Below are 13,331 nucleotides of genomic sequence, written 5' to 3' on the forward strand. Positions count from 1 at the left end.
CGAAGTGGTTCAGTTACATGGTAGACTGGTACCCGTGGCCACAGTCCAGCTCCATCATCAGACCCTGAGTACTAACTTGTGTCAAAGATCTTGTTGCGACGAATCGAACGAAGCCAAACACGAAGTGGTTTAGTTGCATGGTTGATTGGTACCGGTGACCACCTTCCGGATCCATCATCAGACCCTCAGTACTACCTTGTGTCAAAGATCTTGTTGCGACAAATCAAACGAGCCCAAACACGAAGTGGTTCAGTTACATGGTAGACTGGTACCCGTGGCCACAGTCCAGCTCCATCATCAGACCCTGAGTACTAACTTGTGTCAAAGATCTTGTTGCGACGAATCGAACGAAGCCAAACACGAAGTAGTTTAGTTGCATGGTTGATTGGTACCGGTCACCACCTTCCGGATCCATCATCAGACCCTCAGTACTACCTTGTGTCAAAGATCTTGTTGCGACAAATCAAACGAGCCCAAACACGAAGTGGTTCAGTTACACGGTAGACTGGTACCCGTGGCCACCTTCCAGCTCCATCATCAGATCCTGAGTACTATCTTGTGTCCAAGGTCTTGTTGAGACGAATCAAACGAGCCTAAACACGAAGTGGTTTAGTTGCATGGTTGATTGGTACCGGTGACCACCTTCCGGCTCCAACATCAGACCCTGAGTACTATCTTGTGTCAAAGATCTTATAGAAACGAATAAAACGAGCCTAAACACGAAGTGGTTTAGTGGCATGGTTGATTGGTACCGGTGACCACCTGCCGGCTCCATCATCAGACCCTGAGTACTATCTTGTGTCAAAGATCTTGTTGAGACGAATCAAACGAGCCTAAACACGAAGTGGTTTAGTTGCATGGTTGATTGGTACCGGTGACCACCTTCCGGCTCCATCATCAGACCCTGAGTATTATCTTGTGCCAAAGATCTTGTTGAGACGAATCAAACGAGCCCAAACACGAAGTGGTTTAGTTGCATGGTTGATTGGTACCGGTGACCACCTTCCGGCTCCATCATCAGACCCTGAGTACTATCTTAAGTCAAAGATCTTGTTGAGACGAATAAAACGAGCCTAAACACGAAGTGGTTTAGTTGCATTGTTGATTGGTACTGGTGACCACCTTCCGGCTCCATCATCAGACCCTGAGTACTATCTTAAGTCAAAGATCTTGTTGAGCCGAATCAAACGAGCCCAAACACGAAGTGGTTTAGTTGCATGGTTGATTGGTACCGGTGACCACCTTCCGGCTCCATCATCAGACCCTGAGTACTATCTTGTGTCAAAGATCTTGTTGAGATGAATAAAACGAGCCTAAACACGAAGTGGTTTAGTTGCATGGTTGATTAGTACCGGTGACCACCTTCCGGCTCCATCATCAGACCCTGAGTACTATCTTGAGTCAAATAAATACATATAGAATTTGAATTTGAACCTGACGGTCGTTTCAAATATTTTTAATCCTGTCCGGTAGTTTATTAAACTGTACCATTATAAATTATAATACTATAAAAACGGTGCTAGGATCAAAGTCTCTCGTTGCGGTTTACACGCACACAGTATAGCGTTTTACACGGCGCCCGCCGCACACAATGATAAAAAACCTCGTCGTCGCCGTTGAAAATGTGCGGAGCCGACCGACACACGTCCTGCCTCTACAAGCTCTGCCGCGGCACTGAGCTGGCGCAGCGCGCGTCATCGGTAATATAGAGTAGTTTTCAAAAAATTGCCAAAAAATTATAGTAGAATTTCATAAACACTAATGTATACCAACAGTATAAGCAAACGTTGCAGATTGCTTGAGTATGAAAATGACTTCGATATTAAGTAGATTTTCGTAGGAATTGACACTTGTTTCGGAGAGAAAATCGAGTTCGTTTTACTTTGATTTTCTCTTTCTCAAAGGTATGTAGGAAAAATATAGTTTGATATGCCTAAAGTACAGGGTATTAGTAATACAAAATAGCCAGGTTTAGCAGAGTAAAATTCTCAACATTTCCAAATAAGAGCTCGCCATTCAGTGCTTCACGGGGTTTTTCGGAAACGACCATCAGAAAAAAAATCATTACTAATTTAATAAGTCCTTTTTCTAATATTTACAACGATATTTATAAAGATAAGAAGACGCTTTTACTGGAACAAGTACTCATTGTTTCTAATAATGAGCGCAAAGTCCTGAATTTCGTCGACTAGTATCATCAATTTTGCATTATTTCGACTTTTCTTGTAAGAGCGCTCTTAAGGTTTTGAGTAACCCGTGCGTAGCCGGGGCTGGTCGCTAGTAACAACATATAGTTTTTCAAACATTTCAATCATACTCTGTCTGTCTCATTTCAATCATAGACAGAGAGAATCATACTATCTTTGACTTACATTAGTACTAGCACCCAAAAGAAAAGGATGAGTATAGTTTTCCTGGTTCATACTGACTGACACATTGGTTTTAAGAACTAATAGTATCTTACCTAGCCACACCATGTTGCACGAGATCCGCTAACGAGGTGAGAGAATCCTCCACCTCCTTCCCTAGTTTCGAGGGTAGCTCCTCCATGGACCTGCCGGAAGAACTGGCTTCAGCATCTGCCGCCGCTGTAACAAAAAAACATCTAATAAAAAAAAATCTGGGAGACCAAGCTTTGCTCGGAAAACATATAGGGTCAAACAGATCACTGTGTTATGTCTTTCCCAGGGGCGTATTTACCCTAGGGCCATCCGGGCCATGGCCCGGGGCGCCAACCCCCAGGGGCGGCATATAGGGGCGGCATCGAATTGCATTTTGTTTTTCTTCCTTGACTTCTGGGGCGCCGAAACGTATTGGCCCGGGACGCCAAATTTCCAAATACGCCCCTGGTCTTTCCTGTAGACATACACAAAAGTTAAGGGCTATAAAGGTTAATTTTCTTATTTAACCCTTATCCACGTGAAAAGGTTTTAAAGAACTATGATAAAATCATTGCTTACATGCCCACAAGCTGTTAACTATTGCCCACAGGAGAGAAAACTAGTGTGTTATCGCGAACAGTACATTTTTCTCTCCTGTGGGCAATAGTTAACAGCTTGTGGGCATGTAAGCAATGATTTTATCATAGTTCTCTAAATAAAAGGAGGATCTTTTCACGTGGATAAGGGTTAAATAAGAAAATTAACCTTTATAGCCCTTAACTCTTGTGTATGTCTACAGGAAAGACATAACACAGTGATCTGTTTGACCCATAAAAACTCAAAAATGCGCGTTTTCTCAGAGTTAAGACCTAGCTAGATCGATTTTCGCCCCCGAAAACCCCCATATGCCAAATTTCATCGAAATCGTTAGAGCCGTTTCCGAGATCCCCGAAATATATAAATAAATATTTATATAAATAAAAAAACAAGAATTGCTCGTTTAAAGGTATTTAGATGATTCCGCCTATGGTGGGACGTATGTCCCACTGTTGGGCATAGGCATCCTCTCGTGCGCGAGAGGGTTTGGGCTATAGTCCCCACGTCCAGACCCATGTGGGTTGGGCACTTCACATACCTACACCTTTTAAATTTCTTCGCGGATGTATATGCAGGTTTCCTCACGATGTTTTCCTTCACCGAAAAGCTAGTGGTAAATATCAAATGATAAATACATAAGTCCCGAAAAACTCATTGGTACAAGCCGGGGTTTGAGCCCGCGACCTCCGGATTGAAAGTCGCACGCTCTTACCGCTAGGCCACCAGCGCTTATATACAGGGTGATTCATGAGACGTGAGCAGGACTAATCCTGCACACTCAGTAACTGATAATTGATTGATCACCGTTGTATTTAGGTGAAACAACCACACTTTTTCCTATTTTTTAAGTTTTTGGTGAGGGAAAATTTAATTCTCTACAATCATGGTCACCCTACAAGACCTAATTAATAAATATAAAACCTCTTTAACCGTAATGACAACATTTTGATGACGAAGAAAATCAACTGTTAACTTGAGCGAGATACGAGTTTTCAAAAGTAACCAGACCGTGATGACAGTGATGACATTCAATTTGACACAGAATATCGGTAGTTTAGTATTCTAATTTTAGGGTGACCATGCATGTCGTAAATAAATTAATAACTTTTTTTTAACACGACTAGAAAATTTACGTTAACCTCACTAATACTGATACGAAACAGATGCTTATAATTTACGAAATGCGCAGTGTTAGTCCTGCTCACGTCTCCTGAATCACCCTGTATATGTCATCACTGTCACTACACCTTATAAAACAACGTCCCCCGCCGCTTCTGTCTGTTTGTGTGTTTGTATGTTCGCAATAAACTCAAAAACTACTGAACGGCTTTTCATGCGGTTTTCACTTATCAATAGAGTGATTCTTGAGGAAGGTTTAGGTGTATAATTAGTTAACCCGTGCGAAGCCGATCGATGTCGATCCGTTTTGGACGTAAAGTAATTACAAATCGTGCGTGACACAACACAGCCTCTCCTCGTCGTGAGTATGAAACAAATATGAGTAAAATGTAACCACTTAATCTATCTGTCGATCAGCCACCGAACAGTCCGAACCAGCTTTAATAAACATTAACCATTCAATAGAAACCTGCTAATACCAGGCTCCCATACTAACAATGCAGTGAAAGTGAAAACTTCTAGTTCTCACGAACATACTTTCAATTATTCCTTAATTGTAAATCGATTTTTAATATGGGAACATTGGGAACGCCTGGTTTATGAGTTTTGTATGCTTTCGAGTTGATTGTGTTAATTTGTAGTAGGTATACTAGGTATATTAGGTATAGTAGGCATTTTTAGTTTAGCATGACTTCGATGGCAAAGCATTGAAATTTTATAATTTTTTTTGACACAGTGAAAAACTAGGTTTATAAGTTTTCCTTTTTTCAAAATTTGCAATAATAACCTATAAACCTAGAATATATTATGCTGAAGCTTCCGACATCAAAATCAAAGTGAGTTGTTACCGTTTTCTCCCGAAATGGAAATTTCATCATAAAAATACCTATTGTCAGTTCTCATTCTTTTCTCTTAAATAATCATATCACATGTCTTAAAAGCAAAAGCAAAGCTCCAAAACAAATATTAAAGGCATACGACTTATCTTTATGTGACACACTACATATATGAAACGCCCACAGCTGTGACCTTCCAAAAAGGCAGTAAGTAGGTAGGTAATTATTCTAAAAAGGTAGTAATTAATATATCTAGTATATCTTAAGAGCCATCTTCCCTAAAATCAATGATAAGTCAGCTTTCCAAAAAATGTAAATCCCACCGAATTTTTATTTCTCGGTCACGAGGTCTCCCATAAGTCAAGTTTTGGCCAAAACGATACCAGTTTTGTGGGTGAAAGTGCTATAAGACGATTTTGATTAATTTAGCGTTTTTAAATTACGCTTTTGAATAGAAAGGCAGACGGAATTGCGAGTTTTTAGAAATTAGTTTCATTTTAAAAATAGGTAAGCGACGAAAATAGCGAAAATAAAAATACGTATTAATTCGAAATCAATCGCGCCGAGTTTTGTATTTTTGGTGGTGCTTTTTATTATATTTATTTGGGTATTAATTTTTGTGGTGGGAGGGTGGTATCATGCATTAATACGCAAAATACGCAAGTAAATATAAGGGGTCAGTACTGATTGACTAGCACGTAATTTCGCGGATTAGCAAAGTAATATTTTTTGTATCAATTGAAGGAGTTCTGAGACTAAAACGAAAAGCTGGTAGCTTTGGAATTTAAATTATACAGCTCTATTTGGAGCACTGGCACATGATTCACCACTTTATCTATTGTCATATGAAAATGACAATTACTTATTACATAGTTGGTCAAACAAGTAAATACAGGGTGATTTTGTTATGTCTATAAGATTCGATTAGCGTTTTATATGTATAAACGATCACACTTGCCTAAGCAGTATTTGTTATACAGAAGAACTTTGTAGAAAAGAGCCGTAAAAAGTAAAATACCCGTGCGATATGCCCTGTAAATCCGGAACCAGATTATCTTTTGTTTTCTCATTAATCTAATTCTTAATTAATGAAGGTTAGTAGCACCTGAGAATTATAGATTATTTTTGATCCAATTTTCATTCTTACCGATATATCGATCGTGAGATTTATTTTCATCATGTCAACTTATATGACATTTATCTAAAATCGGAAACTGTTGACGTTTGAATTAAGAACAATAGATATTGCCACTTTTTTAGCATTGAGATTAGAAAATTTGTTGCCGCGGTCTGGGTCAATGAAATGGGACTTTCCGGTTTAAAGTAGTATTAATTTCCGTGTGATGTGATGCTGATACTACATTAAATATATCTTTAGCTCCAAGGATGACTCACGTTAGACCGGGCCGTGCCCGGGCCGGAGCTTCCGGCGCTTCCGGCGCTTACGACTTGGCAAAAAAGAGTAGAAAAAAGTTAAAAGTGGCAACATTATCGTCCCGTTTTCTTATATAAATTGGTTTGAAAGGGACGACACTACAGTGTTGCCACTTTTTTTATTTCTACTATTTTTTGCCAAGCTGTACTTTTCTATGACATGACAGGTGATCACGCGATGCTTTCCATAGAAAACGATGCGCCGGAAGCTCCGGCCCGGACACGGCCCGGTCTAACGTGAGTCATTGTTAACGAGACGCTTCGATATGCGCGTAAAGATGTAAGTAGCTATAATCAGGCGTGGCTCACTCCGCGATTTCGTCGCTTTGCTACAGGTAGCTAAAAGTACATCCGTTCCACACCAATTTTGGTGGCTAGCCATAATAAGCCGCGCGTGGCGCTGTCGCCACCTAGCGGCCATATCTGTCCTTATCGTAACAGATGCGTTTTGTTAGAGAGTGAGTCTTCTGTACCTAGTACTATTATTTATTCTGTGCTATAATGAGAAATTGCTATTAAATATTCGTTCGTAAATCACTTTTTATTGTACATAGAATTACGAGAGTTTAGAGCTACTTTATCTTTTATGCTTGTTGACTCTGACATTAAAATTGCGTGTTTATCTTTTTATGCATTTTACACATGCTCTGTTTACTCATTAATTTACAGTTTGAATGCACGGTTTGCGATATATCAGGGTCATACACATTTTTGATCGAGCGTTAGCGAAGGTCTCAGTTTCAGCTTGGGTGAAAATGCTTTCGTACTAAGAGACCAAGAAAAGTCTGCAGCGAGGCTGCAGGTTCGGTATCTAGTTAGATATAATTTTTCTGTCGTTTCGTTTTTTGGAAAAAGTTCTAAATGACACAAAAAGAAGGATTACCTTCATTTTTTAGGTTCAGGTTGTCTAATATGTTCTCACTTCTGAGGTGAAAAGTTGTATGTACAACACGAGATCAAATTATTTACATCTAGTGTGCTTTTAACTCCCTTCGCTCAAGATTCTAAATTAGAGGTTATAGAATATTCCGCTTGCACGGGACTCAAAATATGCACTCGGAGAAATATCAAATTTTCCTCTCTTGTTGTACAAAATAACTATTGACCCAATTGGAGTCACACCAAGCTAGTCAGTACCGATTTTGATAGCACCGACTGTGCACGTGTTATTTTAAACGCCAAACTTCTATGAAACTATGACGTGTGCCTATGCACTTGCACTGCGTGTGCTATCAAAATCGTTGCAGACTTATATTGGTCTAACTCTATACAGCATGTGGCCTGTAATACGGGCGAATAATTAAAATGAAGATTCTACTCCTCATCAGACAATTAAACTTTTGTTCAACAAGTTTTTGAAATTATGTAGTCTTAAGATTGTCTCTTTTTCAAACACACTAAATAATATTTTCAATGTACTAAATATTCCGTCTAATTGACATTGCCTGTCAGTCTTGTCACCGTACAGGCATAGGCATAATCAATTTCGTAATACATACATTGCGTGTTCGAATAAATTTTAAAGTGTTTTAAAATCGAAACCACAAGTCATTTTTAGGGTTCCGTACCCAAAGGGTAAAACGGGACCCTATTATTAAGACTCCGCTGTCCGTCCGTCCGTACGTCCGTCCGTCCGTGATAGCTAGACAGTTGAAATTTTCACAGATGATGTATTTCTGTTGCCGCTATAACAACAAATAGGTACTAAAAACGTGAACGTGATTTTTGACCGAAGTTAAGCAACGTCGGGCGGGGTCAGTACTTGGATGGGTGACCGTTTTTATAGATAATGGTACGGAACCCTTCGTGTGCGAGTCCGATTCGCACTTGGCCGGTTTTTAAAAGTCGTTGAACAAACATTGTCTAGTTTAAGGAGTAGAATCTACGTTTTCATTTTTCGCCCGTGTTACAGGCCACATGCTGTATATCGTTTCTTGCATTTACCTCATTGTAAATCAAATATCTCTTTTCATATTTGTCTAAATGACAGTAAGCGACATTCATGTAAGTACACAGATTGTCATTTCGCTGGCCTGGGAACCACTTTCGTTTCTTATCTCGCCATTTAACATGTCATGATGACAATGTCAATGTCTTAGCTTCGTAATGGAGAGAAATTTGACATGATAATGATATTTGTATGTTTCAGACAATATTTTACGAGGATTGTCTTTTTGACTGTTTAAATGTCTGACCCCTCATCGTTGCGCACCTTAAAAAAAAAAACAAAATTATTCATAATAGTTCAATTAATGTTATGTGTTGTGCTAATTAATTTGTAGGCATTTCTACTTGGTGTGCATCTTATTGTGATCGCGTAAGTATGTCAATAGGGGATATTACTGCAATGTTCTGCCGCCAGAGTGCAGCACTACCGACTCAGTAAATTCATAGACTAACTTATAGATACTGTGCCTTAAACTGTTTTTGACAAGTTTTCACAGACGATAAAATATGACATTGATGCATCAAGGCGGTTTGTTAACAAGGACCTACCGGTAAACGCGAATATCGAAATTTAGTTATCTGCCTCCTTATCGCTCGAATATGCAAGAGTGATAGAGAGATTAGATAACGAAAATTAGATTTTCTTGTTTTGCGGTAGGCCATGTGATTGACGTGACGTGTGATGTGCCGTGTGATGTGGTTTGTTTACTGTATGTGCCACAAAGGTGCCACCTACGCAGAGCTTTGCCTAATATTCCCTATTAAATATTAAGTTTCTGTCATCCGGTCAACAGCTAGAAAAACTTTGGTCGCGTCTTATAAGTAGGGCTCTCCAAACGAAAACCAAAAATTGCCAATCGGGGGGAATAATTCGTTTACTAAAGTTGACAAGCCGATAATAATCGGTTGACAAGTCGATAATAATCGTTTGTCCCTCCATCATAACTACTAATACGTCGGAAAGGGACAAACAATTATTATCAGCGTGTTAACTTTAGAAAAAAAAAAAAAAAAAAAAAAAAACTTTAGTAAACGTTTATGAGTAAGGGGGTTACGGCTACGAGCCATATTAAAAAGATATTAACGCGGGAAAGTTACTTATATTATATTATAATTAATAATCCTCCACCAAGTGGCTGATTGGACTAAATCTGCATTTACGACTGTCTGTTTTCTGTTTATCATGCTATGCCATACGATTAAATAAATTAATAATCCTAAGATGGTTATTTTTAGTTTTTCGTAAATAACTCGTAAACTGCAGCCCATAGCAAAAAATAGTCTTCTACGTAAATAATTTGTATAAAATTTTCTACAAAATAAATATACAGGTTGTTCCAAAAATATCACGTCAAACTGACAGTGGAGGTAGGACACCTATAGTAAATATTATATGAAAACAGCCTGCATAGCTTGAGAATGTTAACTCTCAAATTAACTTTAAGGGAACTTTTCAAGTGAATACCAGTACCGTCAAGGGTGTCCTACCTTCATTGTCAGTTTGCCGTGCTATTTTTGGGACACCCTGTATATCTATTTTGTAGGAAATTTCATACAGATTATTTACGTATATTTTTTGCTATGCCTACCGTATACGAATTATTTACGAAAAACTATAAAAAGGGACAATTAAATAATAATTATTTTATTAAAAAATGATTGAATTTAATTGAATTGATATTGGCTGCATACGCTTTTTGCATTAGTTTACAGCTATCTTATTAGTACGTACTGCTTACAATCATAGTGTCTATATTATTTCAGTAGTCTGTCATTAAACCTTATAAAACAAGGTTCCCTCCGCGTCTGTCTGTTTGTGTTTTCGCGATCACAAAAACTACTGAACGGATTTTCATGCGGTTTTCACCTATCGATAGAGTATTCTTGAGGAAAGTTTAACCCAAGTTTAAGTACAAATTATACAATTTGTCAACCCGTGCGAAGCCGGGCGGGTTGCTAGTTACTTATACATAATAGATAAGTCATCAAAAAGGCAGTTTACCAATAATTTTGCAACAATCAGCTGTCAAGATGTTTAATGATAATGATAACGAGGTACGGTGTTCAAAAAAGTTTAAGACCATAATCGATTTAAGCTTTACTCGACACCTAAATAGGCATACAATATTGCTATGTCTACACTATTTTAAAATATGGCTATCTCTATTTCTGCGTTAACCCTTTTCTTGGCAATTTACCTTACAAGAAACATAATTTTACGCCTTTATTTTTGTTTTTTTTATTTGTCAAGAAAATGGCTAATAAAAATATATTTGTTTAAATACTTTCATTATTTTTCGAAAATTTATTTAAACATAAAAAACCGGGCAAGTGCGAGTCGGACTCGCGCACGAAGGGTTCCATACCATAATGCAAAACGCGGCAAAAAAAACGGTCACCCATCCAAGTACTGACCGCACCCGACGTTGCTTAACTTCGGTCAAAAATTACGTTTGTTGTATGGGAGCCCCACTTAAATCTTTATTTTATTCTGTTTTTAGTATTTGTTGTTATAGCGGCAACAGAAATACATCATCTGTGAAAATTTCAATTGTCTAGCTATCACGGTTCGTGAGATACAGCCTGGTGACAGACGGACGGACGGACGGACGGACGGACGGACAGCGGAGTCTTAGTAATAGGGTCCAGTTTTACCCTTTGGGTACGGAACCCTAAAATCAAGCTCTTTTTAAATATTTTCGAAAATAAACACCTACAACATTTAATGAGAGGTCATTAGCGCACGCATAATGCGTACCTGGATAACAGCTATCTTGTTAAATACGCTCTCGTTTGGATCACGGCAGACATATTACTGAACAGTATGTCTAAGTTAAATTACTTAACTGAAATTGGTTCTTCGTAGTTGTATAACGGGTATAGAATTTAAGTCAAAATTATAGGTACTACTAAACTTATGAAGTTGGTAAAGAGTTGAGTTTCGGGCTAAATCTAGTTTTTTTTTTGTGTATTTGAGTACTTGATTTGAGTCAATCGGTCCTCGCTAGAGATACGGGCGGCCGTTTGCTCTTTGTTTCAATAAGAGCTGTATTGGTAGTGGATTGCGGTGTCTGTCTCTGTTTAGTGGTTTTGGACAGGTTCCCACAATGGTACGAGCGAACCTGCCCCTGGCTAAATCTAATCTGACTAAATCTAGTGTATATATGTTGACTTGTACTATGTTCAGTAACATAGTACAAGTCAGCTTGACGCAGCCGAGCATTGCAATCTGTAGCTGGCCATAATAATTATTACATTTATTGTACCTAACATAAATATGATAATAGTTATTTAGCATACTGTTTCCATCCGTCGACTGTGCCCCGTTTATCGGGTAAGATGACATTGCTAGTACTTATGTCTGATCTAGGTTCTATGTTTTTTATGTATATTGTAAAACTAGCAACGTACTGTTTTTACTAGTCTACTGTGCCCTCTATATCGGGTAGGATGACAGCTATACCGCTTGCGGTCGCACCATTACGCTGCGGTCGGGTTCAATTCCAGCGCGCACGCTTCCGTCAAGAAAGCGGTATGCGCATACTTATGCGCTCTTTTTAATTAAGAGGTTGCGCTGATTTATTAGGATATAAGTAAGTAGAGTATTCTTTTTAAGATAAGTACCTAATAGGGTCATTAGCAACTACGCCAAGTGGACGGAAATAGGCACTGGACGGCAAACTGACGCAATGACCCTATTATTTTTATGTGGAAAATATTTGTCACCCAGCTTCTACGTGTTAGGAAGGACGATGTACTTATTAAAATATTTTTTTAGTAATAAAGGTTGGTACCACCCCACCCCAGCAGGGGGTAACAGGATGGAAAGAAGAAGAATAAACGTTGGTCACCACTGATTTTTGATAAACTTTGTGATACATAATTAAAATGTTCAGAATATGTGCACGCGAAAATACTTATAAAATTTAATACAAGTTTAACCCTTTTCTTATTTTTTTTTGTTTAATAATTTAGGTAGAATTTGTTTAAGTTAAGTTTGACCTGTTTGTTCATTTCAGAATTTTGCCTATTACATACCTAAAATAAATAAACTAAAGTTTTATTTTATAATTAGGCATAATTACAACATCCATACCTTGCCAACTCTTCCTCTGTTTATCCACTTCTTCATCCCAAGAGTCCAAAATTTTTCCCGCCTTAAGCTTCGCACAATTCCAGGCATCGTCTTCCCCCAAACAGTCCAAAATAGTCATAAAACTGGGCGCTAAATTCTTCCCTAAACCCATAACAAAATCATAGGATCTTTCTAGCAAACTTGCACTTTCGACCCTACTAAAAACTACGAGTAAAATTAAAATTAAACTTTTCGCCGCCATCTTGGACCGCGCGCGGTGCTTTCTCGGTCCTTCAAGGTTAAACTAAGCGAGCCACAGAATCGCAAGCCGTTTTATACGAACCTACTTTCTTCCACTGTAAAGAACCTAACGTATCTACGCATGCGTACGTTCCATTGCGCGCTTTGATCGAGCAACTTTTTTTTAATTTTCATAATGGCGTCGATGGACAAGGTTTTGAGTTTTACCGCTTTTGTGAATTTTTGTATTTACGACTTTTTCTTTTTTAGTGTTTCGTGCTATAATTGGGAAATCACTTATGGTGCCTTTATTGGGAAATGTAGAAAGTTGTATTAGCATAGTTATACCCACATTTTGTCACTGAATGATTAAATTAGGTATTCTGTTGGCGTTTCGCCTCTATTGTGGCGAAGTACAGTGTCAGGATAAATTTTGAATAAAATTTGCAATAAGTAGAATAAACTCGGGTTACTTTGACCCAATGGAGGGTAACTTTGACCCACATGAAAACCACATGAATTAAAAGGGTGTAATAAAAAACATAAAAATGTCAAAGGTTTCCATAATTATAGTGCAATAATATAACCTGGACCGAGTAAATCTCAATGGCCAAAGTTACCCTCCAGGGCTAAAGCAACCCGACTTTACGGTACGCCAGAATACTCTTACCTGCAGACAACAATTTTAACGAGAGTACTTTT

General features: G+C 38.4%; 1 protein-coding gene across 1 annotated transcript in view; it reads right to left on the reverse strand.

Moving 5' to 3' along the window:
• Positions 1–13,043, reverse strand: part of LOC134802777 (uncharacterized) — a 44,468-nt gene extending 31,425 nt beyond the window's left edge. The window contains exons 1-2 of the mRNA XM_063775480.1: positions 12,411–13,043; positions 2,465–2,588 (exon numbers count right to left, since the gene is read on the reverse strand). Of these exons, the coding sequence (XP_063631550.1) occupies positions 2,465–2,588; positions 12,411–12,651 (365 nt within the window). The 5' untranslated portion in view covers positions 12,652–13,043. The remainder of the gene's footprint in view (positions 1–2,464; positions 2,589–12,410) is intronic.
• Between the last annotated feature and the right edge of the window lie 288 nt (positions 13,044–13,331).

This window comes from Cydia splendana, chromosome 25 (assembly GCF_910591565.1).
Source record: "Cydia splendana chromosome 25, ilCydSple1.2, whole genome shotgun sequence".
Lineage (NCBI taxonomy): Eukaryota > Metazoa > Arthropoda > Insecta > Lepidoptera > Tortricidae > Cydia > Cydia splendana.